Raw genomic sequence first — 24,110 nt, 5'->3', positions numbered from 1 at the left:
TGACTTCTCCCTGATGGGCTGCAAACATGCAAAATCAGCCTCTCCCCCTTTTGTGGTGCAGCAGCTGGTGAGGTAGACCAGGAAACAGTAAGTAGGCAGAGCAAAAGACCAGCTGCCCTCCTCCCCAGCTGCCTCCGGCAGATACCTGCCTCTTTTTTGACCACAGTGGCTGTTTTCTGCTTTCTACCCCACCTCACTGCCCCTCTCTGGAAGAAGACGCCTGTATTTGCGGGGAAGTCACCTCCACTGCTCTCAAATGATGTATCCACCTGCATCTTGGCTGCAGGTGGGTCAAGGTGGGACTTGAGCTGCATATCTCTGTCCCAGCTTGTCTGCCCTACTTCTGTGGAAGTAGACAAAGGTGGGTTGGTGAGGTCACACATACTAGCCAGTAGGTGCTGGCTTCTCTCTGTTGAAATCCAGGCTTTGATCCTCCCCAAGGAGGGCCATCCTCTGAGTGGTGATTGAGTCATAAAACCTAAGAAGACCCCTGCTGGATCAGGCCAATGGCCCATCCACTCCAGCACCCTGTTCTCACAGTGGCCAACCAGGTGCCCACTATGGCAGGACCAGAGCACAAGAGCCCTTTCCCCTCCTATGGCTTCCCAAAACTGGTATTCAGAAGCTCTGGAGGCAGAGCACAGTCGTTGTAGCTAGTAGTTGCAGCATTTCTTGCTGAGGGCACTGATTTTATCTGTCTCTCATTCCCCCTTCCCATACTTCTGTTGTTGCTGCTGCTGCTATTGTTGTCAATTTCCTTCTCAGGCTTCCCTTCTGTCCAACGACAACGTGCAAAACGGGAGCCCAGCGGAGAACAAGCCTTCCGGGGAGATGCCTCCCCCTCCTCCTCCCCCACCCCTCCCCGAGGGCGTCTGCCCCCCACCACCACCCCCTCCATTGCCAACAGAGAACCACCCTCCATCTACCAGCCAGCGGCGATCATCTTCCTCCACCGGAAGTAAGTCAGACAGCGACTTTCCCGTCTGACAGGCGTATCAGCCACTATTGGCTGTGACGGTTATGTGAAGCGTCCACATTGGCCTCTGAACCAAAGTGGGAAGTGGGTATTGCCCTGTTTCTGAGCTTCCCAGAAACACCTGGTTGGACAGTGTGGGAAACCAAAGATCCATGTGACAGCCACGAGAACAAATTATTTAAAAAAATAATCATTTAAAGCCAAATTGGGACGCAGGAGATAGAAGCGTGAAACAGAGTAGTTGATCAACAAGAACAAAGTCCAGCAGGTCAAAAGCCCTGTTTGACCATTTAAAACAATAATAATAATAATAACCCCCAATGTTTTTATGGGTCCAAACATCCAGAACTCAAAGTTCCATTGCTTCTGCTTCACGGTGACTGTGGGTCACAGGCTAGTGTGTGTTTTACAGCTTCCCCGCTTTCCCTGTCCTCTCCCTGCAATCTCAAAGTCCACCAGATTCTACACCGAACTGTCAAATGGAAGCAAATTGCAGCTTTAAAAATGTCAGCGTGACTTGGATGTTTCGTGTTCTTGTCTAAAATTCCAAGAAGACCTGGAACTGTCGGAAAACAGAGGGTGTTGAGGCAAAAAAATATATAGCCATGATTCTCCTTTGGGGGCTGCAGGTAGATTATTTTTATATATATAAGAGGAGGCAGAAGGAAGCGGTTATCTCGACTTACCTTTATCCAAACTCCACCCCTCCGACTTAGCCCTGCCTTTTCCTCTCACTTGGCCCGGGTGACAGATTTCTGGCTCCCACCCCCAAGGACCTGCTGTGTTGGCCGTCCCCACCCCCCACCCCACCCCGGAGCTTTGCACCAGCCTGTTCAGTGAGCAATGGCTGCTTTTTCCAGGAAGGATTACTCCACTTGGAAGCCATGAAGAGTAAGTCCAGTGAGCCATTTTGCCATATCTCTGACTGTACCCATTTAATATGCTTGTGTTGTGTAGCTTCCTTGGTTCAGAGCCCTAATTTGTGTGGGGTTGAGCTTTCTTGAGGACTAGTCACACTCGCTGTGTGCATGCCAGACTACAGTTGAAAAAATTCTGGGACCCATACTGAGCCTACGAAATGTGCATATGATTTGTCTAATTTTGCATAAAATTAGACGATTGTTTTCCTGCCATGGGGTGTGGCTAAGAGGCTCTCAGGGCCCTGATTCTGTATCTGTGACCCCAAGGAATCTTATTCAGCTGCTTGCCTCTGGATTCAGAGGTTTCCGAAGTACTTCCAAGTACAACCTAAGGGACTAGAAACTTGGCAAGAAGACGTTAAACTTTTTTTTAAAAAAATGAATTTGAATGCTAATTGGTTGTTGTTTTCCTGCGCTTCTGCAGAATTGTGCCCCTTGCCATACATATTTTGGGCAGGCTGAAGGCTTCCCAACTTATTGGAGGGTGGGTCTCGCAATCTTACTACAAGGGGTTAATATTTGAGTAGTGAGATGTCCATAAGACATCTTATACACATGTATAAGGAAGTGTCCCAGATGGTGAAGAAACAGTAATTTTGAGCATTTATATCAATTACATTCTCACAATAATTTTCTAAACTCCCTTTTAGGTCAGGGGACAGGAAGAGGAAGGTGGAAGACAGACAGACAGGGATTCCCCCCCCCCCCAAAGAGAGTAATCAGAGCATGGCTGGTGCAGGTATACTGTAGGAAGGAAGGCTAATAACTTGTATAAGTGTATTATTTTAATAATTTAATAATTTTCATGGACTTTGCCGTGTGGGCGGCACTCTAAACTTGCTCAGAGGCACCCTTTTCCCTCTGTCCCCCTTGCAAGTCTTGAGGCATACTCTTTGACAGGATTTTGGGAATCCCATGTTATGCTGATGAAGAACTCAGGCTCAGTGTCTTATATTTGGACATTGTGGGAGCAAACGGGAGCCTTTTTTTTTTTAGTAAAACCAGAATTTCTTGCGAAAGTATGGGCCCCTGAGAAAGTGGTTGCTTTCCCTTGGAAATGGCCAGTTGTAAACTTAAATGGAAGGAGCTATTCACTTCTTCCAAGAGGGGAAAGAACTGGCTGTTGAACTAGATTGTCAGCACTCTTGCAAAACTACAATTCCCAGGATTCCTTGGGGGAAGTCACGAGGGCTGAACTGGTGCAAAACCCATGCACTATCTTGTAGTTCAGAAACGTTCTCCCTCCCACTCTCTGCTTTTAAATACATCTGCAGTTGCCTCCCTTAGCAAAGGCTTTAGCTCCTTAAAATATTGATGGAGGCTTAATCCTCAGGCTTTTGTGTTGGGTGCTTACCTGTCACCACACCCCATGCCAAGCCTACATTATTTAGTACAAACTGAGTCTGGCAATGCATCCGGATTGAGGGATGCAAATGGCAATAAGGGCGTTAGAGCCTCAGCTTACGGACGTACACACCGAATCTCTGTCTCTATATCCTGACTGGGAAACACACACGGAAGCTTGTTTCTAAAAGACTGTGTCGCTCCATCAGGCTGAGCCATTCCTTACAGCAGCCTGCCAAATGCCTCTAGGAAACTCATATGCTTCTGCTTCCCTGACTCATGCAGAGACACGACAGGCAACCTCCTCAAGGCAAATGGTTGCTTTCTCTCTGCTTCAATCATTCAGAATATAGAGATGCTCTACCAACAAGCTGTGGCCTTTCCTCCAAAGACCAAGTGTGGGCGGGAAGGGTACTGGGAATTGTTGTTGCTATGGGAGCCTAGGACCACCATTCCCAGAATGCTTTGCTCAGCACCCAGAACAGCTATGAAACAGGGAGGAAGCTGGTTTGCATTTCAAACCATGCTACAAACATCATACAAGTCTCTTGGTAAACGCTGCTGATCCCCAGAGGCTTCACACAGAAGCACAGTCCTTGGAGTAACAGATCGCGCCTCAGAGACAATTGCTCATTTTCTTCCTCTGCAGAAATGGTCAAGCCCAATTAATTTGTCTCCCCAAAGCAACTGCAGTTTTTGTTTTGCCTCAGTGTGCCTCCCAGAATCTGCACAGCCTCACTCTATTTAAATACGTTTTGGGAAATTTCTGACCGTGTGCCTCCTTTGCAAAATCCCGGTGCAGGGGAAAAGTCACGGCGGCTTTCCATGATGCAAGGATATGATAAATCACTATTGATGTGAGAGCTATCTTCAAATATCTCATGGGCTGTAAAAGGAAGGTGGAGCAAGCTTGCCGTCTGCTGCTCCAGAGGGGAGGACCCAGGCTTTGATTGACAAGGAAGGAGATGCCAACTAAATATTAGGAAGAACTTTCTGGTGGTAAGAGCTGCTTGACCGTGGAACAGACTCCCTTGGAAGGGGGTCTGTTCTCCTTTGTTGGAGGTTTTTAAGCAGAGGTTGGATGACCACCTGTTAGGGGTGATTCCTTCATTGAATGTGGTTGGACTAGATGATCCTTGGGTTTCCCTTCCAACTCCACAATTCTGCAGTCCATTTTTTTTTTAAAAAAAAGCTTATGTGGAAATGGGATGAGCTGAACTTTAGAAATGAGAAAAAAGAGAGGGGCTGAAATAGACACATCCTACCCTCCCTTAGACATTTTTTAAGAGACATTGGATAGCCAATTATATACATGTCCCCTGGCTATAAAGTGTATTCAAAGATAAGAAGTTCACATCTTACATTAAAAACCTGACAGTACCAAATTATCGAAGACTTTTCACCAAAGCCAGACTCTTTCCTTCTGCAGTGTTGGATGGCAGGTTGAGAGGAGTTCCCTACCAGGACAGACTTTGCTCGTGTGCTCAAGACATCGATTCCATAAAACATATTTTGTTGCACTGTGCAAAATATGAGCAAGCCAGGGCTGAACTGATATTACCCTTGCTGGTACCTTTCCCGGGAAAATCAGAGGCTCACTATGTCAGGTTCCTATTGGAAGACCGGACAAACGCTAGATCATTAGCAGTGGCAAAGTTTTTATGGGTGGTTGCAAGAACCAATGATCCCTATATTCTGAACAAAATGCTTGTTTAACCTGTAGGTAGGCTGTATGAATTGTGTATTGCTTTGTAACAATTTGTTGGGTCTCTGGACCGTAATAGAGGTTGATGATGATGAGATAAGAAGGAGGAAAGGGTGTTGTGGCAACCAGTGTCAGCCGCAGTGGTCCCCATTATTTGCACGATACTGGGCCTTTTCACCTGCTGCCACTACCTGGGGGCCCATGGGCTGCGAGTCCCCAGACCTCAGCCCCAAAACTCAGGGGCTAAGTTTCCACCAGAGCCGAGGGCAGAAGCTCGCTGTGGATCAGAGCAGTGCTCATTCTCTTGGGAATGCCTTGTCCCCTCTGCAGTCTCTCTCACTAGTTCACCCCAACCCCAATTGTCCTGTGCCCGCCGCCCCTCTGCTGGAGGAGGCACACAGGGCTCCTTTTGTTTGTGCTCATATGCTCCGCATTAGCCGAGCCACGTGGACATCTATCAGGGGCCCCCGGGGGCTTATTAGCGCTTCCAATTTGGCAGCCGCTCAACACATGGCGCTTATTAGCCCTGAATCCAGGAGGATTTGGGGTCTCAAGCCGGCTCTTAATAGCATGTCGTTTTCTCAAAGTGGGCCATTAATGCCAGCAGGCTTTTTGTCTTTGCTCCCTGAGGGGAAAGGCGCTCCCGAGACCCCGTCCATTCATTCCTCCTGCCCGGAGGAGGGAGGCTGACGCCGGAGCCTTTCCTTCCGCCCCTTTCTGGTGGCACCATGGCCCCTTGCTAGGGAATTAGGAGCGACGGAGCCGCATGGCGCAGGAAGACAGATGGTGGCGCGAGGAGCCTGGGTCTTGTCTTGCCGCGCCGTCTGCTCAGGAGCGCTGGGGCTGCGCCCTGCGTGCTATGCTGACATACACCAAACAGGGCAAGTATCCTCCTTGCAGTTGACCAGCTTTGGCAACCGCCTCCCCGCCCCCTAAGTGGGTCAGAACACCCGGGACCATGTTAGTGGTTCAATTTCCTGCTCCTCTGTGGTTGGTGCCAGGTGTGTGAGGTCAGGCGGCGGCTGGAGCAAGCATCTAGTCCTGCGCTCCAGAATCAGAACTAGCCAGGTGGGGAGGCGCTGTAACCCAACGGGACTAAATAGCTCCCGAAATGGGATTTTCATTAGCCCAGATCAGCGCTATTCCGGGTCCCCCTGGGAAGATGGGAGGGGCTGGCACCTGGCTAACGCAGCCCTGGCCTTCCCCTGGCCTCCTTTATCCCTTCTTAACCTCTACCTGTCTGATTCCTTGCACCTGAACGCTGGATGGGTCGCTTCAGGAAAAGGTGAGGCGCCATTGCGGGCTTCAGAGGAGGGGTGCGCGGTCTGCTGGGAGGACCCAATCAAGAGGATATTCTGCCTAATCGTTAGGAAGAACTCCCTGATGGTGAGAGCTGTTGGACAGTGGAAGGGTCTCCCTGGGAAGGTGGCTGGAGGTTTTCAAGCAGAGGCTGGGGGGCCATTTGTCAGGGATTCCTTAGCTGCGATTCCTGCACTTGAAGGGGGGTTGGACTAGATGACCCTTGGCACCCTTTCCAACTGCACAAGTCTATCTGTCTTTGAAGTGTCGGGCACCCTGTTTGCATCCTGCATGCTTCAGTCTGTGGGCTTCCTTGTCCACGTGAGTCGTCTTGGTTTGGGATGCTGTGGAACTGGTTGGAGGTGTCAGCATGTTTTGGTTCTTCCCCGAACGACAGCAAAGCTGGCTTTTTGCGGTGATGTCGTGGGACACCTCTGCCCACTCTACTTTCCCCCCACTGGCTTTGAGCGTGGTGTAGCGATTAGCTTGCCGTTGCTTTGAATGTTTCCAGCTTCCACCGAGATGGGATTACCATGTGCGTCCCAGGCTCGCCGGGGCTCTTAAGGACATCATCGCCCCCGCATTGCATATTTTTTGTGTTCCAAGGCGGTTCCTTCAAATACACAGAGCATGGGTGTGGTCCTCTTGACTCCAGGGGTTTTTTTTTGGGGGGGGGATCATTTGCAGAGCTCCTGGTAGAGCTCCTTAAGAAGCCGGGTGGAAGCAGTAGAGGTCTGTCTGGTGAGTGATGTAACACAAATGAAGACAAATTCTCTTGCCAGTGACTGGAAATGCTCAACTCACTTGCTGTGGACCATGATTAACTCTGAGGCAGCCTAATTGGGGGAGGGGGAGGCATGGGCTTGAGCAATTACCCAGAGAGCTCTCGATTGGCAGAATTGTTTGATCTTCCAGCTCCAACCATTGAACCTCTTTCTTACAAAGATAATGTGAAGAATGTCTCTTGAGTGAGGTTGCAATTAGGTGAGGTAACAGGTCACAGATCTCCAGGTGTTTTATATAAATAGTAGTAGTAGCAGCAGCTATGTGGGGGTGGAATATGATGAGGATCTTTTTTCTGGTCATGCACTTTTTCTGGAGAAAATGCCCCCCTCCCCATTATCTTCAAAACCTTGCCAGAGACTGCAGGCAGGGGAATTGTATGCATGAAGAGGTGGAGGAGAGGTTAGGTTTTGTTTCTGTTTGCAGGAGAAACTCCCTCGTTTCCTCAACCCAAATGCGAACTGAAATTTCCACTCCACCGAATTTTGCGATGCAATTATCTGACCAGGTGATGCATGCAAAAATGCACGTGTTAGGAAAAATAACATACATACAAGAATGCAACATAACTGGGGAAACAGCTTGCAATGATGTGTATGCTAGCCAAAGCTGCATACAAAAATGGGTTTTGTTAGAAGAAATCCGCAGTAAAATGCTGATAATTGTTTGTGGGGTGGTGTTGTTTTTTAATGCAAATTGCTGTGGAAATATGAGCTGAGTTGGAAGAATGAGAAACTTAGAGAACCGAAATTAATAGGATCTGTCGTTCCTAGGATGAATGCTCCCCTGTTGTTGTTGTTTTTTTAAAAAAAATCCATCCGCATGGAAAACTAGCAAGTCAGAGAGGAGGAGATGTAAGCAGTTTATTGCAGACAGGTTTGGAGGGGAAGAATCCACATAATGTCCTCATCAAAATGCCACCCTGTATTTTCTACCCCCACATTTAATCTGGATCAACTCTTTTTGGGGTTTATTGGTTTGTTTTACTGATCGGATTTTCCTCGGAAACAGTAAATCCGGATTAAATGGGGAAATATTGTGTGGTGGCATTGTGGCGTAGATGCTGCAAATGTATGAACAACAGCAAGGTCACGATCAACCACCGCGTGGAAGTGGCTTGGGGTTTCATGTAAGCCCTAGGTCAGGGCTCAGCAAACTTTTTCAGCAGGGGGCCAGTCCACTGTCCCTCAGACCTTGTAGGGGGCCGGACTATATTTTGGAAAAAAATAATGAACAAATTCCTATGCCCAACAAATAGCCCAGAGGTGCATTTTAAATAAAAGGACACATTCTACTCATGTAAAAACACGCTGATTCCCGGACCGTCCACGGGCCGGATTTAGAAGGTGATTGGGATAGATCCGGACAAACTGAATTTAAGAAACAAGAAAGTGAGAGGGGCTGAAATTGACACGCCCTCCCCTTCACCCTCTGTTTCAGGCACCAAGTCGTTCAACATGATGTCCCCGACCGGTGACAACGCAGAGCTGCTGGCAGAAATCAAAGCCGGGAAGAGCCTGAAACCTACACCCCAGAGCAAGGGCTTCACCACCATCTTCTCGGGCTCTGGCCAGACAGCCACCAATGTAGGTGACGGACTGGGATGCCTGCCTGTTTGCCAACCACGTTCCTCCTTATCCTCCTTAGAAGTGCGAGTGGGGGGAGGGCAGAGGCCCCAAAGAGGCTTTTGGAGCAGGATTAACTCTTTGTAATTAGAAGCAGGGAAGCTGATTGGCTGCTGTGTGTGTGTGTGTGTGTGAGAGAGAGAGAGAGAGAGAGAGAGAGGAGTCTTCTGGAGCTCAGTTCAACAGCATCACCCTTAGAGGATGTGGGGGTGGGCAGCAGATGGGGGCTTATCAGTGGGGTCCTTAAGCTTTTACTAATGCAAAAACAAGGCTGGTTTTTTTGGCAGGGGGGATTCCTCACTCCAGCTGCAGGGAATTCTGTCCCACGCAGCTGCACTCTTGGAAACTGTTCCCAGCAGTAATAATAATAACAATAATTTATTATTTATACCTTGCCCATCTGGCTGGGAAACCGCCCCCAGATCTGGCCCTACTTGAAATTGGTCCAGTGAGCCGTTCAAGGAGGTGGTTAGCAACAGCAAACAGGCTTACGGGTTTCAAAACAGGGCTGTTGTCCATTTTCCTTTGTGATAACGTTCTTGTTTTATCTTTTTTGGATAGACCGCTGTTTTACACACAAGCGGTGTATCCGTTTTATGAAATAAGTAAGTGCAAACCAAACTCTTGTCTCTAACTCTTTGCTCCTTTTCACCCCACCCAACTCCAGGTTGAGGCTCCTGCATCTTCCCCTTCCCCTACTAGGACACCGACCCCTCCGTCCACCCCGGATGCGCCTCCCGCGCCCAGACCGGCGGCCTCCCCGGAGCCAGTGGTCAATGGCTCCTCGCTGTCGCCCTCCTCGTCAGCCACGGCTGGCCAGGTGGACATTGAGGCCCTGATCCCCACCCACGATGAGCAGGGGAGACCCATCCCGGAGTGGAAGCGCCAGGTGATGGTCCGCAAGCTGCAGGTGAAGATCCAGGAAGAGGAAGAGCAGAGGCGCAAGGTAGGAAGCGTGGGGGGCGTGGGGGGGCTGGTCGGCATGGTGTGGTGCTGCGTGCCCTGGTCTTGTCACCTGTGTTTGCTGTGAGGCTCCCTTTGAGGAAAGCATCAACCCTTGGCCCCACAGCCTCAAGACCCCCTGACCATTGGTCTAGACTGTTTGGGGCTTGATGAGAGTCCCAACAGCATAGACACCAGGCTGAGGAAGGCTGCTCAGTCCACTAGCTCTTTCTGGATTCTCCTCCCCTTCCTGATCTACTGTTCTCCAGCCCAGAGTGGGTTTCCTGGGAGGAACCACTCCCACCCACCCCTGGGGACTGCCTTCTCCTGGGTCAGATCATTTTGATCCACCAAGCTCTTTTTTGCCTCAGCTAGCTGGCAGAAACCTTTAAAATTACTTAGGAAGCTGCCCTAACGTTACTTTAGGACAACGAGCGGCTCACCTGTGGTCCTTCCAATACGGTATTGTTGTTTACTATTCACAATCATTTGGGTTTTCTAAATTTGTTTTATTTCACGAGGTTTGTGCATCGCTTGGTTGTGAGGGGGAAATCTCAAAAGGGCTTTACAGGAAGAATAAGGCAATGGCACAGAAGAACGGCTATCTAAACTGTTCAGAAAATGAAATCAATGATAAGCTAGAAATGGATTAAAATGCAATTGTTGTTACTTCTCCTACTCCTACTGTTATTATTACCATTTCTATTTATTTATCAATTATCCCACCTTTCCTCCAAAAAAAGTGCAGAATTCTGGGTTTCTGCCAAAAACAACCATAACAAAAATTCTACTGGGTTGGTCCAAAGATCAATCTAGTTTAGTCTTTTACAACCTAATGCTCTCCAAATGTTTTTAGCACAGTTATGCTGGCTGGAACTGCAAATTAAAATCTTTGGGAGGGGGCGGTTTTATTTTATTAAGATTTCTTTATTGTATTTATATTCCAGCATTTTCTCCAAGGGGCTCAAGGTGACATAGATGGTTTCCCCCTTCCTCATTAAATCCCCACAGCAACCCTGTGAGGTAGGTTAGGCTGAGAGACAGCGACTGGCCCATGGTCACCCAGCGACCTTTGTGGCTGAGTGGGGATTTGAACCCTGGTCTCTCCCAGGTCCTAGTCCAACGCACTAACCGCTACACCACCATTGGCTCTAGATAACAGAAAGGACTCTGATTATGATCACTACACTCATCGGAATAACTTGCTTCAGTGGCCAGATTTGGCCCACTGGACCTCCACCCATCTGGCTTGGACACTCTGTCAAAGGCAAGCAATGCAGGCTGCAATCCATTCTGTTGCACCAGCTATGGCGGGGGGGACTTGTGATAAGCAGATATCCCCCTCCGCTGCAGACAACGGCGTTGTTCTGCCAGCTGGGCAGGTTCATGTGCTACCTGGAGGGGCCTAGAGACAATTCCTGCACCGGTTCGATTTCCCTGCTCCTCCCTGCCGAGCCAGTATGAGCTGTGGGTGCACCAGTTGCTGCACCCCTCCATAACCAGGGTTTGGACTGCTGTGTTGTATGGTGAGATACAGTTATATCAACCCCACTAGCCGATTGTTCCCATGGACACCTGTATCTATCTACCTATCAATCCTAGCCATCTCTCTACCCCTCCTTAGCTGCATTGCAGGGAGTTGGACTAGAGGACTCTTGGGGTCATTTCCAACTCTTCAGTTCTGTGAGTCTATGATCCATCTTCCTTCCTTCCTTCCTTCCTTGACCTTCAGTCTCCAACATGAGCAGCCTGGTTCCGTGGCCCCTTTTGCAAATCAAGTTCATTGAGCCTCCAGGGCTCGGGGTTCTTCTTTCCCATCTCGTTTGGTCACCTGAGACTTTTCTGTGTGCTCCGGCTGGGGGGAGGCGGAGAGGTGAGGGGCATGCGGCTGGCATGTGGTTGGCATGGTCCTGCATCCTTTGCCTTGGTGTGGCTGACTCTGAAGTGCATTTAACCTGCAGTAGGTGCCAAGGGTCCTGGACTCAAGGCTGGGGTTCCCAGCATCTGATGATGGCCCACCAAGCTCCATTCTTTGCTGCCGTGTCTTCAATTTGGTCCGTCTGTCTAAGTAAAGCCAACCAACCAACCAACTTGCTTTTCCTGAAAAAGGACCCCCTAACAGACAACACACACCCCGTTCACTACAAAGCACGATACTGCAGCGTTAAATGCCTTACATGATCACTCGGTGGTGTAATGTGTGAGCATCATACCTGCGGCCTCTGCCGTTGAGTCGATCACGCCCTTGTGTTCCTTGTGGTTCTCTCGCTGCCCGCCATGTGAGCTGGAAACTGTAAGTGTCTCTATCTCCTCCCCCCCTCCAACCACTTTCCAGTTTTCCCCTGCCCCGCTGCACCCCACCTGCCCCACCCCGGCCTGCGCAACTCCCTGGGAGCATCAACATGTTGCGCCACCATTACACCACGAAGGGACATGTAAGGCCTTGTGGCGTGTGCGAAACCCGGGCAAATGTAGAGGACGGTCCTGAGGGAGCCCCTTTGCCCTCTGTTCTTTTCTGCCCTGCCGTAGCTTCCCTCCAGCCACCAGGAAGGCTGGCGCTACTCCCATGCCCACAAGGCTATCCTGGGGCCCTTCGGGGAGCTCATGACCGAGGAGGACATCCTCTACCTGGAGAGGCAGATCGAGAACCTCCAGGTGATGCACAAGGTGCAGAAGGTGGAGACCCAGCTGGAGCAGCTGGAGCAGGAGCTGCAGCAGCTGCTGCCCGTCTCAGCCGCCTTGGCGAAGGAGCACTTCACTGTCAACCCCAAGCGCATGCAAGGCCAGGCCGAGGACCTCCCGGCCTGGTGCAGCAAGATCTCCACCCTCCTGAAGAGCATGGCGCTCCTCCTGGCCACCCTGGGCGGGAAGGCCATTACCCTGGCGGACATGGTCACCCCGCAAGGGCCGGAGCAGGTGGGCAGCATTGCTGCCGTGGGGGCCGCACCACCTCTGAAAGAAGGCCCCTCCAACATCACTCGGTCACAGTCCTTCAGCTGCAGCCGGGAGGAGGTGGAGAAGGAAATCATGCAGTGGGGGGTGTCGGTGAAGAACCTCAAGGCCAATTATGAACTGCACATGCAGGCACAGGTGCCCAATGCCATGCCCAGCCGGGTGTACAAGAGGAAGCGGTCCTTGCCAGTGGGGACAGCTCAGTTCACTCTTGGCCGGGAGCCCATCTTGGAAGAAGACTACATCACCGGCATTGAGCCATTTGGTGGGCTCGGGGAAGAAGAGATCTCCACCATGGGCCTGGAGCCGCCCATCCCTCTCTCTCATGCACCTCTGCTTTACAGCGAAGCGGGGGTCCTTTTCCCAAAGCAGGCTGACGTCCCATGCGTGGCGGGAGACCCCTTCGGGGAGGCACTGTTCAGCCCTGACCACATGACCCGTAGCCTCCCGGTCCAGACAGAGTTGAGCTGTGTCCAGGATTACATCGACATGCGGAAGGAGAGGATCGTCTACCTCTTCCTGGAGCACTGGAAGAAGTGGACCTTCACGGAGTCGGTCAGGCAGGCCACGCCCAAGAGGAAGGTGGCCGCCTCTGATGCTGCAAACGCCAACTCGGACGGAGCTCGGCTGATGCCCTTGGGGAGGAAGCCCAGCGAGGACGACCGGCTGCTGTATTTCATGAAGCAGCGGCAAGTGGTCGGGAAGCTGATCGCCCACTGGAGGAGCATCATAAGCCAGGTACCCACCAGGCAGATCCGCCGCCTGAGCCGCACCAACATGCTCTACTGGCCCGAGCACTTCCTGCCCCACATCAGCGGCACGCCTGTGGCCTACGACAGCCTCACCTTGGACCTCTTCATGCTGGGCTACTTCCAGCTGTTGGAGATGAGCATGAGCCGCGCAGAGCGCAAGTTCCGCCACCTCCTCTGCTACGAGATGTTCGACCGGCTGGGCAGCCACAGCTGGGAACTCATCCGCCACTTCCACAAGGTGGTGATGGAGGAGGTAGAGGCCGGCAAGAGGGACTGGCTGGATGGCTTCGAGGACCTCAAGCAGGAGTTCTTTGGTGACAACCTGCAGCCCGACCTGGCGGCTTCCGCAGAGCGGTCGGCGGTGTCATCGCCCCGCCCACCCTCCGTTCTCTCCCATCAGGCGTCGTCCCAAACATTGGTCAGCAGTGTCCAAGAGCCCAGCATGACCACAGATGAACTGACCCCAGCGTCCCTCGACCCCAAGAGCAGGAAGAACTCGGTCCAGCTCGTTTCGGAGCTCGGGGAGTTTAGCAACGAAGACATTTGCCGCTATATAGACCGCAGCTTCTCCTTCTGGAAGGAGAAGGAGGCTGAGATGTTTGATATCTGAGGGTGCTTCCTGGAAGGGTGGAGAGAGGGCATGCGCAGAGAGATTCAGCCCCGGTTTTTTCCATGCAAACTCAGAGGCACACAGTGCAGACTACCAGCGCCACTGCGGCCCAACCCACCTTTGTGGAAAGTGATCTTGGGGCTGCTCTCAAAGGCGACAACTTTATTCAAGCCGGTGGTGGGAGTGAGGAGGGGGCTGAGGACATGGGGGCCCTCAGCGAAGGCCTTGCCGTGTCTTGGAGAACAGAGGCGAGGGGCCAGAGGTGCACTTCACCTTACTTCTATTGGGAGAACATCTCCAATTCGTTGAGAACCCATTGATTTGCATTATTCAGTGCAGGCATAAAGAACGTCTCCTTGACCCATCACGTAATTTATACAAGGGATTTGCTACCACGAGGTTGGTGGTGGCCAATCTTGGGGAAAGGACCAGACCAATTTTTACAGAGAGAGGGTGGTAGGTCTGCCAACCTTTCCTGATCACAATGGCTAAGCACCAAATCAGGTCTTTTGTCCAACTAACTCAGTGTTGTCGACAGCATCTCCAGTTTCAGACAGGGGTCTGTTTCCCAACCAGAAGGTGCCCTGCCACTGAGCCATGGTGCTTCTAGTCACATTCCTAGAGCTCTGTGAGTATCTGGGGAAGGTTGTCATCATCATCTCAGCTTCCCAGAGACACCTGATTGGCCATCGTGGCAAACAAAAGTATGTCCCATGTGGACCATTCGCCTGGTCTAGCTGAGCTGCCCCTACAATCCTTTGATGCACCAGATCTTTGGTCCGCCTGGTACGTCAACATGTTGAGACCCAAGACAGGCCAGCAACAGTGGGGTCACACATATGGTCACTGTCAGTACACAGTGGCCCTGAATCTGTGCAGAATTGGCTTCAAAGGCTCCTTTTCTTTCAGATCAGTAGGAAGAGCAGACATCATATCTACACTACATGTCCCCTTCCTGCTCTTCCCCTATGACCAAAGATATGAGGGAAGATCAGAGCTGAATAGTCTAAGGCACAGAGTATCTATGCATTTATTCATGATTTGTTTCCCCCTTTGCTGCATTTATGAATGAGAATATTATTATGAATTAAATTTGTATGCCGCATATCATCCAAAGATCACAGGGCAGTTCACAACATAGAAATAAAAATGAGAACGCAAAGTACACAATAAAGCAAACACAAATCAATAACACACACACACCCTTGCAAAAAAAGGTGGTAGAGCATGAGACTCTTAATTTCAGGGCTGTAAGTTTGAGCCCCACATCAGGCAAGATTCCTGCATTATAGGGGGTTGGACTAGATGACCCTCGTGGTCCCTTCCAACTCTACAGTTCTATGATTCTAGAGTGTTAATCGGCCAAAGGCCTAGTTATAGGAAAAAAACATCTTTTGCCTGGCACCTAAAGATACGCAATGATGGTACCGGGCAAACTTCCCTGGGGAAAGCATTCTACAAACAGGGAGCCACTGCAGAAAAGGCCCGTTCTCATGTTGCCACCCTCCAGGCCTCTCATGGAGGGGGCACATGAACGATTATATGTGCAGCTTAATCTATTCGCAATGCGAGGGCTCAGGAGGAATGGCCAGTGGGGAGGAGGAACTACTGCCCTTCAGCATCTGCCGACCGAGGCAGCTGACCTGGTGCTTTGCCCAATGACAGGGCCGGCCCTAATGTCAACCATCAGTTGCTTTCCAGGGTCTCAGGCTGAGGCCTTCACTAGGCCATGGTTATCTTTCATTATTTTGAGTGTAAGAGGTTTGGTAGCCCGCTCCTTTGGGAAATTGTAACGCTGAGTAGTTGCAGTAAGCCAAGGGCGGGCAGATTTTAGGCTTTGGTGCTCTATTCTGAGTTTTACTCAAGCCCTGAGAGCCATCAGGCAGAGCCAGGTGCAACTATACTCTTAGAATTAAGGAACGGGATATCCCTGAGCATGGATTTCAGTACTGGAACACACAGTCTTCCAGTCACACAACACCCCTGATTCTCTCCATCTCCCTCCAAAAAGCGTTCTTCATCTCAGCAGCCTAATTTAGTATAAATTTGCTATTATCGAACATCTGGGAGTCAGAGTCCTTGCTGATCTCCTGCAAATCACTCAGAGACCTTCCTTTAGATCTCAAATCTACTACCTGCCCTAAACAACCTATTCTCCATCTGCACTGTACATTTGAAGCAGTAGCGCTTTAAACAGCCATGGCTTCCCCCAGAGTATCTTGGGAACTGTAGTTTCTGAGGGTGCTGAGAGATGTTAGGAGACCCCTGTTCCCCCAGAGTTCCCTAAGGAGAGCGTTTGATTGTTAACCCGCTCTGCGGGAGTCTCCTCACGACTCTCAGCACCCTTTGCAAGTTACGATTCTCGGGATTCTTTGGCGGAAGCCAAGACTGCTTAAAGTGGTGTGAGACCGCTTTAAATGCATGGTGCAGATGGGGCCCTAGACTGAGCCTGGCTCTTGCTCTCACTCCACGAGAAGAAGGAAAAGCAACTCTCGAGTAGCATGTTTTATTCGACACGCTTCAAACATTGCAGGCTGTACTGTTCGCAATGTTTTCATTATTCAGTTAGCAATAGTGTGATTGTTTGTTTTAAAGTAAGTAGCATTCCTTGCGGGGAGGTGTGTGATGCGGATCAGTAGGGGGCCTTTAACCCTTTGCCTCCAACCACGGTCCCAATCCAAATCGGACCTTCCCGCAGCTATTTCCATTCTTTTTTAAAAATAAAAAATAAAAATACCCACAGCCACGTGCACAAATAACATCGCATCTGTTTGGCTGTCTGTGGTTTGTTAGCACAGTAGCAGCAGATCGCTCTCAGCCCTTGAAATCACCTGGAAACAGGGTCCTAGAATTTCCAACTGCAAAACACACACACCCCAATTATTGAGTTTGCGGTGGTGTCCTCATTTTCCCCGCAGGAATTTATTTATGTCTCAGAGCACATCACAAATAACCAAATCATCACTCGGGGAAGTTTGGGCAAACGAAACACAAACAGATGCATCAACCTCTCGTTCTGCTTGCGTGATCTTTGAGCTGTGTGATTTTGACTTGTGGCAGAAGTGGGATCTTCTGATTAGCTCAGTGTGTTGATCTACAAATGTTCCATTCCACCACCACCACCCCTGCTTGTCTCTGTTAGCTCCAGCTAGTGCAATAGGGGGGAAACAGGGGGGTTGAGGGTTGAGTGGGGGGCATGTGTGGAGAGATTTTAGGATTAGTGTGCCTGTTGTTCATGGGTGGGGGGGTCAGTGTTGTTTTCTCTGATGCTGAAGTTAAGAAATAAAGTTCTCTCTTGCATGGAAGGAATTGATATTTATTCTTGTTGGCAGAAGACTTGCTCAGGCCATGTGCTGGATCTTTGTACGTGCTTGTTTAAAATATCTAAATATTCCCTGCCTCTCTACAGGAGTCCAGGCCTCACAAGAAATTGAAATTAATTCATAGCAAGCATCATCAGTGTCTCCACATTTAAAACAATGAGTTAAAAGTGCAGAATCCAGATTTCTGCCAATAACAACAATGACAGCAACTCTCCTGGATTGGTCCAAAGATCCATTTAGTTCAGCCTTCCGCAGCCTAGTGCTCTCCAGATGTTTTTAGCACAGCTGTGCTGACTGGAACTGCAGTGCAAAGCATTTAGGGGGGCAGGCGGGTTTATTTTATTGAGATTTATTTATTGCATTTATATCGCAGCTTTGTCTCCAAGGAGCTCAAGATGGCATAGATGGTTATCCCCTTCCTCATTTAATCCCCACAACAGCCCTGTGAGGTAGGTTAGGCTGAGAGGCAGTGACTGGCCCAGGGTCACTCTTCATCATGGCCGAGTGGGGATTTGAACTCTGTTCTCTCCCAGGTCCCAGGACCTCTCTGGAGGAAGACTGTTTGAGTACAGTGGTACCTTGGTTCTCAAACGTAATCCGTTCCGGAAGTCCATTCCAAAACCAAAGCGTTCCAAAACCAAGGTGCACTTTCCCATAGAAAGTAATGCAAAATGCATTAATCCATTCCAGACTTTTAAAGCAATCCCTAAAACAGTGATTTAACATTAATTTTACTATCTAACGAGACCATCCATAAAATGAAAGCAATAAACAATGTACTGCAGTCACACAATCAATCAATCAGTTGCTGAACTGGGTTCCACACAGTCACACAAAAAAACTAAAAAGAGCCGCAAAAACAAAAACGCAAAATAAATAGCAAAAACAGACAGACCTCAGCTTAAAACTCAACACGGAAGTGTGCCACTCAAATCAGAAGCATAACACTCAAAACGGAGCACGTTCGGCTTCCAAAAAAAGTCTGCAAACTGGAACACTTACTTCCGGGTTTGCAGTGTTTGGGTTCCAAGTTGTTTGAGTACCAAGGCACTTGAGAACCAAGGTGCCAGTGGTACTAATGGAATTCTAATAGTTTCAAAATGTGAATGGATGAGAGACCTTACCCATGCAGCACAGTGATGAAAGGAGAGCAGAAAGTATAAGGCAATTACTTGGATAGAATGCAACAGAGGTGAGATCCAGATCACCTAAATATCTATTTTACCAGTGCCATGTAATGGTGATGATGGTCTCCCCACACCCTTTCTATAGTCTCTTCATGCCTTCCACTAAGGGAAAAGCAGACATATATATTTGATCCCAGATCTCTTTAGTCTTAGTTTAGTTTGGTCCTAACTGAACCACCTTCTGCCTGTCCCCTGTTGTCTGCTGTGAAATGCAACTAGTTAGTAACACAAGCCTCTCCTGAGACATAAGTGATTTCTCTGTGTTTTGCAAGGGAATCCCTGCATGCAGAAAACTAGCAATTCAAGGGCTAGAACCCTGAATGCTTAGCTTTCAGCAGGCAGAGAGTTTTGTTTTGCCTAAACCTCTTGAATCTGCAGCACAGATACTACTGCAGAGGGAAGAGATGAGTTTGCATGCAGAAAAACCCATAATTGCTTAGAAAGTGTGAATTTGCCTCACTCGAATATGCAGAAAGAAGCACTGGCTGGATTTGATCCCAAGGCCACATAGAGATGAGGGAGAAGTTCGCATTCGCCTCATTGGCCCTTCCTGAAATGATGCACCTGCTGAAATGTGCCCATTTTTCCAGATATTCACAAAGTCGCAGTGCAGTTCTTCCAGTCATGCGAACAAAAAAAAGATGCATATGCTGGGGGGGGGGGAGTTGTGTGCTTTGCAAACATGTATAAAGAGAAACCTGCGCTCAAATGCTGATGAGGACATTGAAAATAAAACAAATCCCAAATTGATTTAGAAATGCGAAGAACTGAACTTAAGATTTGGGGGGGGGGGGGAGTTAGAGAGAAACTGAAATTGACCTATTTGCCCATTCCTCCAAGGCTGTTGAGACCACTAGCTCTTGCTGGTTTCTGCTCCTACTGATCTGCCATTGTCCAGCCCAGAGTGCATTGCCTGGAAAGAATGCCCTCCTGGGTAGGAACATAGAACACTGCCTTGATTTGTCAAGCTCAGTCTTGCCTACTCTGCCTGAAAGGGCCTCTGCAGGCAACCTTCCCCTGACAAGTGGCCCTACAGATATTTCTGAATTCCCATCAGTCCCTGCTGCGGTCTGGGATGAGGGGAAGTAGAGAACAACTTCTGGAGCAGGCACCGAATTGGGAGAATTTGGTTGGTGTTCTGAACCACAGGCCCAAAGGAGGGCTTGTGGTTGGGTGCAGGGATACTAAAGAAGGATGGCCAAGCATGTCCTCTGTCGCTTCCCTGGAAATGCCCTGTAAGAGTAGCCTCTCTACCCCCTCCCAGCCCCTCCAAGCAACACTGGCCTCGGCTGCCCCCTGGACTTGCAACTTTACCAGCCAATTCTGGCTCTGTACCTGAGTCCAGCCATAGCCTCGCACGACCTCCAGTTCCTACACACGTATAAGCCCCTTTATCCTCTCAGCAGTAAATCTCCCAGGAATTTAGGTCCCACCTCTCTGTGGGGGCTGAGCGCTAAACCCCCTCGTGCTCGCTGGGCTCTTCCACCTAAGCGGCTTGCCCTGGTGGGATTCCTGATCCATCTCCATCTTCTGCTCTTTTGCTGTGGTCCTGTTACCACGATCCCTGACCCCACTGTCAAAACTGTTCTCCGATCTCATCTTAACTGGTCTCTTACTCTTTCTTCACATCCACCCATGCCCAAAAAACCAAACACCCTGTACTACTGTAGAGGATCTGCTGTTCTCAGAGAATCATGTTGTTTTAAGGCAGCTAAGAAATGACAACTTGTAGTGTCAGGAGGGAAGAAGCTTGGGTGTGATTCCTGCTCTCTAGAAAGGTACATCACTCCTTCCCACTTACACACACATATCCCAATTCACCCTAGACCTCTTGACAATTCCCACTCGCCTTCCCCTAGTTATTGAGGGCTGAACAACACTACACCAGCACAGAATATTGTCGAAAAAGGCTGAGAAACTAGGGGTGATTTTTAAGGGGCAAAGGGCATTTGGAATGAGTCTCAGTCCATAAAGGACTTTGGGCACAGGCCCAGAACTAAGAGTAGAGGTGGGGATTTGTATGTAAAAGCCTAATTCGCCCTTTCTGAAACACAGCCATTCTTTGAAATTCTCACTTCTCCGAATTTTGCAATGCATTTCTCCAGCCAAGTAATGTGTGCAAAATTGCAGATGCTAGGGTAGGTTATATAACAATGCATAGCTAGATAGAGAAAAGAACTTTAAAAAATGCATGGTATTGGGATGAATTACTTCTCCAAAATGTGTATATTGGGCCAAGTTGTACACAAACAAATTGTATATTAGGAGGAATTTGCACTAAAATGTTCGTGAGTTTTCATGAGGGTTAAACGGGGGCGAGGGAATCACAAACTGACTGAACTTCAGATTAGAAAAAATGAGAAACTAAGAGAAACCAAGATTTGCCTATCCTGACCCATGACACAAATTTGCATAACATTTGCCTATGCTGATTTATATGTGCAGATGCAAATTTTGTCCAAGTTTTAGGGGGGTGCCTGCCTTGTAGACAAAGGATTTTATTTTATTTTTTAAAAGCTTTCTAAAAGAAGGAGGACCAAGGGTTCCCTTGGGTACCATCTAGAGGGAATATTTCTTTCATTGACTAGCCCAGGCTTCCTCAAACTCAGCCCCCCAGCTGTTTTTGGCCTACAAATCCCATGATCCCTAGCTAGCACGACCAGTGGTCAGGGATGATGGGAATTGTAGTCTCAAAACATCTGGAGGGCTGAGTTTGAGGAAGCCTGGACTAGCCATACCCACAGAATGGAACCAAATCTGGCACTTTTTAAGAGAGCATAGAATTCCGTAGTCACCTGCACCTGCCCCAGTCAAATGGAGTGCAAAGCCTCCAAATATTTTTTAAAACAAAAACAACAGAGGGTTTACAAGACTGGGAGGTGGAGGTGTGGATAAGCAGTCGATGTTTAAGGCAGTGTGCTGACCATAGAGCAGCTCACATCCTTAACAGCAAATTCAGCCTGATTCCTTCCATTTGTTGGATTAAAAAGTGATGTTTTTCTACAGGGACGTCTAATGCTTTCTGGTGGTTCTCTCACTGTGGGAAAGCATGCAAAGGCAGGGTTACCTGGCTGGCCGATTCCCCATTGTGAAATCTTCCTAGAAAGGCTGCCATGCCTACAGCAGCACCCCCCCCCCAAAAAGGGGAAGTTGCTCTGACCATCTTATCCCGGAGAAATTATTTCAGTGTGCACAAAGTTCCAGCAGCAAGGAGGTTTTGCTGTGTGGAGAGATGGGCAGAACCCCCTGTCTAGATCCTTCTTGAACTTTCCCCCACCTACCTCCTTTCTGAGATTCCTTTCCAGTTCCGGTGGCCCTGAGTTTAGCCATAAACGTGCCAGAATGCGGGAAGTGTTGGCATTGGGGCAGAGAAGTCCAAGGCACAGCTAACACATTCCAGATATCTGGTGGAACTTGGCAGAGTTCTGTCCTAAGGCGTCTCCACTTAATTGCACCAAAGTGAAGGGTTGTCCAGTGGTATCTCCAAAGCAGCAGCAAGGCATAAAATTCCCTTTCCCAGCTTGAGCTGGTTTTCTGAGTGCGGGGGTCTTTGTATGTGTTATGCTTTCACCTTTCTTCTTTGCTACCTAGTAGAGAAGTTAACAGCCAGATTTGTTCTGCAGCCTCAAGAGAGCTTCCTAATCAACAGAAAAGTTGATCAAAAGAAATGGATCTTCAGTGCTTTTTCTACCCCGACCCACAAGCCCATTCCATGGTTTCTGTAGCAGATTTTCAAGGGGAGAGGGTCTGCATGCTGTAGTTAAGTAAGTCTATCTCCCTGTTGGGTGCCAGATAGCAGCACCCAGAGCAGATATCCGTTGGAGAATGGTTGCAAAGGGGTTCACCTTTTCCCCCATTGCCATCAAGGCAGTTCTTATGTCCTGCTGCCCCCACCAATCCCTGCTTTCCCCTGTAAGTGCTCCAGGACAAATTCAGCTTCCATGTCCCCTTCCTCCTTTCTGGGGCCACAAAGCTCTTCCAGCCAGGCTTGGAGCTGTGGAACAGATGCACCTGCCTTCTTCTCTCTCTCTCTGGCCTCCGTTTCCCTTTCTTCCAGCCCTTCTCGCAGGCTTGAGCAGAAGGACAACCCTCAGCCGCTTCTTTTGCCTTGCAGGAGCGAGAGGAAGAGGCTCGACTGGCCACCATGCCCGCCTGGCGGAGGGATATCCTGCGCAAGAAGATGGAGGAGGAAAGGTGAGCGCAGGCTCCGGGGGGAGGAAATGCAGCTCAAGGGATGCTGTCGGCAAAGGGCATCCTTTATTGATTGCAAATGTATGCCTCCAAGGAGCTCAAGGTGGCGCACAAGGTTCTCCCCTTCCCCATTTAATCCCCACAACAACCCTGTGAGGTAGGCTAGCCTGAGAGGCAGGGACTGCACTCCACCCCCAAGTCACCCAAGTGAGCTTTGTGGCCGAGTGGGGATTCGAACCCTGGTCTCTCCCAGCTCCTAGTAGTCCACCACTCTAACCACAGCACTGAGCTAACAGCTCAGGAGTACCAATAGAGGCTGCAACCTGGCTGGACTTGCAAAATGGGAGTCAAAGATCCTATATGGGCTGTTGTTAAGGTAAAGGTCCAATCGTGACCGACTCTGGGGTTGTGGCGCTCATCTCGCTTTAGTGGCCTAGGGACCCAGCGTATAGCTTCCGGGTCATGTGGCCAGCATGACTAAGCTGCTTCTGGCGAACCAGAGCAGCGCACGGAAACGCCATTTACCTTCCCGCCGGAGTGGTACCTATTTATCTACTTGCACTTTGACGTGCTTTCGAGCTGCTAGCTTGGCAGGAGCAGGGACCGAGCAACGGGAGCTCACCCTGTCGCAGGGATTCAAACCACCGACCTTCTGATCAGCAAGTCCTAGGCTCTGTGGTTTAACCCACAGTGCCACCCGCGTCTCGGGCTGTTGTTAAATTGGTGCTAAATTATGTCATGCCAGATTTTCAGCATGGGGCAGTTTAGCCACATTTTGGAGACAGCAGGAGGGGAAGGTAGCAAGCCAGACAAGGCCAATCCTTCCTGCAGCTTCTCACTGGCCCTATTTGTTTTTATTTATTATCCATACTGTGGGTGGAAAAAGAGGAAAGTTGGAGACATGGGACAATAGATGGCAGCAGGCAGGGTCTCAGCCATTGGAAGGGGGTGGATTCTGCACATGCCTCTGGCATATTAACGACAACACTGCTGTGGTTTCTCTTAAAAGTGGAACAAGCCAAAAATGAAGAGATTCATCCATGCTTGTTTTTGAGTAGACGCTTATAGTATTACTCTTATAAATTTGGGATCTAACGGGTACGTTTTCTTCTTCTTCCTTTTCTTCTGCAGAGAGCAAAAGCGGTGAGTCATTACTTTCGTGACCGGTTCGGAAGGGTGGCGGCTTAAGGATTGGTGAAAAAGAGGGCTCAGATTTATTTCCTTTTTCTTTTTAAAAATTATCAAAACTATTCAACATACAATATAATAAAAAAATGAACTAATTGAACTAATCTAAATAAGCAACAACAACAAGTAGAAGAAAGAAAAGAGAAAGGGGGCAATAAAATAAAATAAAATAAAATACCCTCTCCCAAAGGTAGACCTTAACCCTTGTCTCACACAAATTAGGGGGGCAGACCCTCCCAGCTCCCACTTGGGAGCTTCCCTTTCTCCCCCCAGCCTCCCACCCTGGGAGATCTCCCCTTCCCTGCCTCTCACA

At 49.4% G+C, this 24,110-nt stretch overlaps 1 protein-coding gene across 2 annotated transcripts in view; it reads left to right on the top strand.

Annotated features, from left to right (window-relative positions):
* The window catches only part of ESPN (espin), a 105,855-nt gene that overhangs the window by 80,010 nt on the left and 1,735 nt on the right, over positions 1-24,110 (top strand). Inside the window, exons 9-13 of one of the 2 annotated variants that reach the window (XM_083452119.1) lie at positions 766-958; positions 8,468-8,613; positions 9,320-9,598; positions 22,533-22,612; positions 23,741-23,752. In XM_083452119.1, the coding sequence (XP_083308245.1) occupies positions 766-958; positions 8,468-8,613; positions 9,320-9,598; positions 22,533-22,612; positions 23,741-23,752 (710 nt within the window). Of the gene's footprint in view, positions 1-765; positions 959-8,467; positions 8,614-9,319; positions 9,599-22,532; positions 22,623-23,740; positions 23,753-24,110 lie in introns of both variants that reach the window. The other variant, XM_083452120.1, reaches the window with a different exon arrangement.

This window comes from Podarcis tiliguerta, assembly GCF_965153285.1.
Source record: "Podarcis tiliguerta genome assembly, chromosome: 8".
NCBI classification, from domain to species: Eukaryota; Metazoa; Chordata; class Lepidosauria; order Squamata; family Lacertidae; genus Podarcis; species Podarcis tiliguerta.
This window is presented reverse-complemented; position numbering and strand designations above follow the sequence as displayed.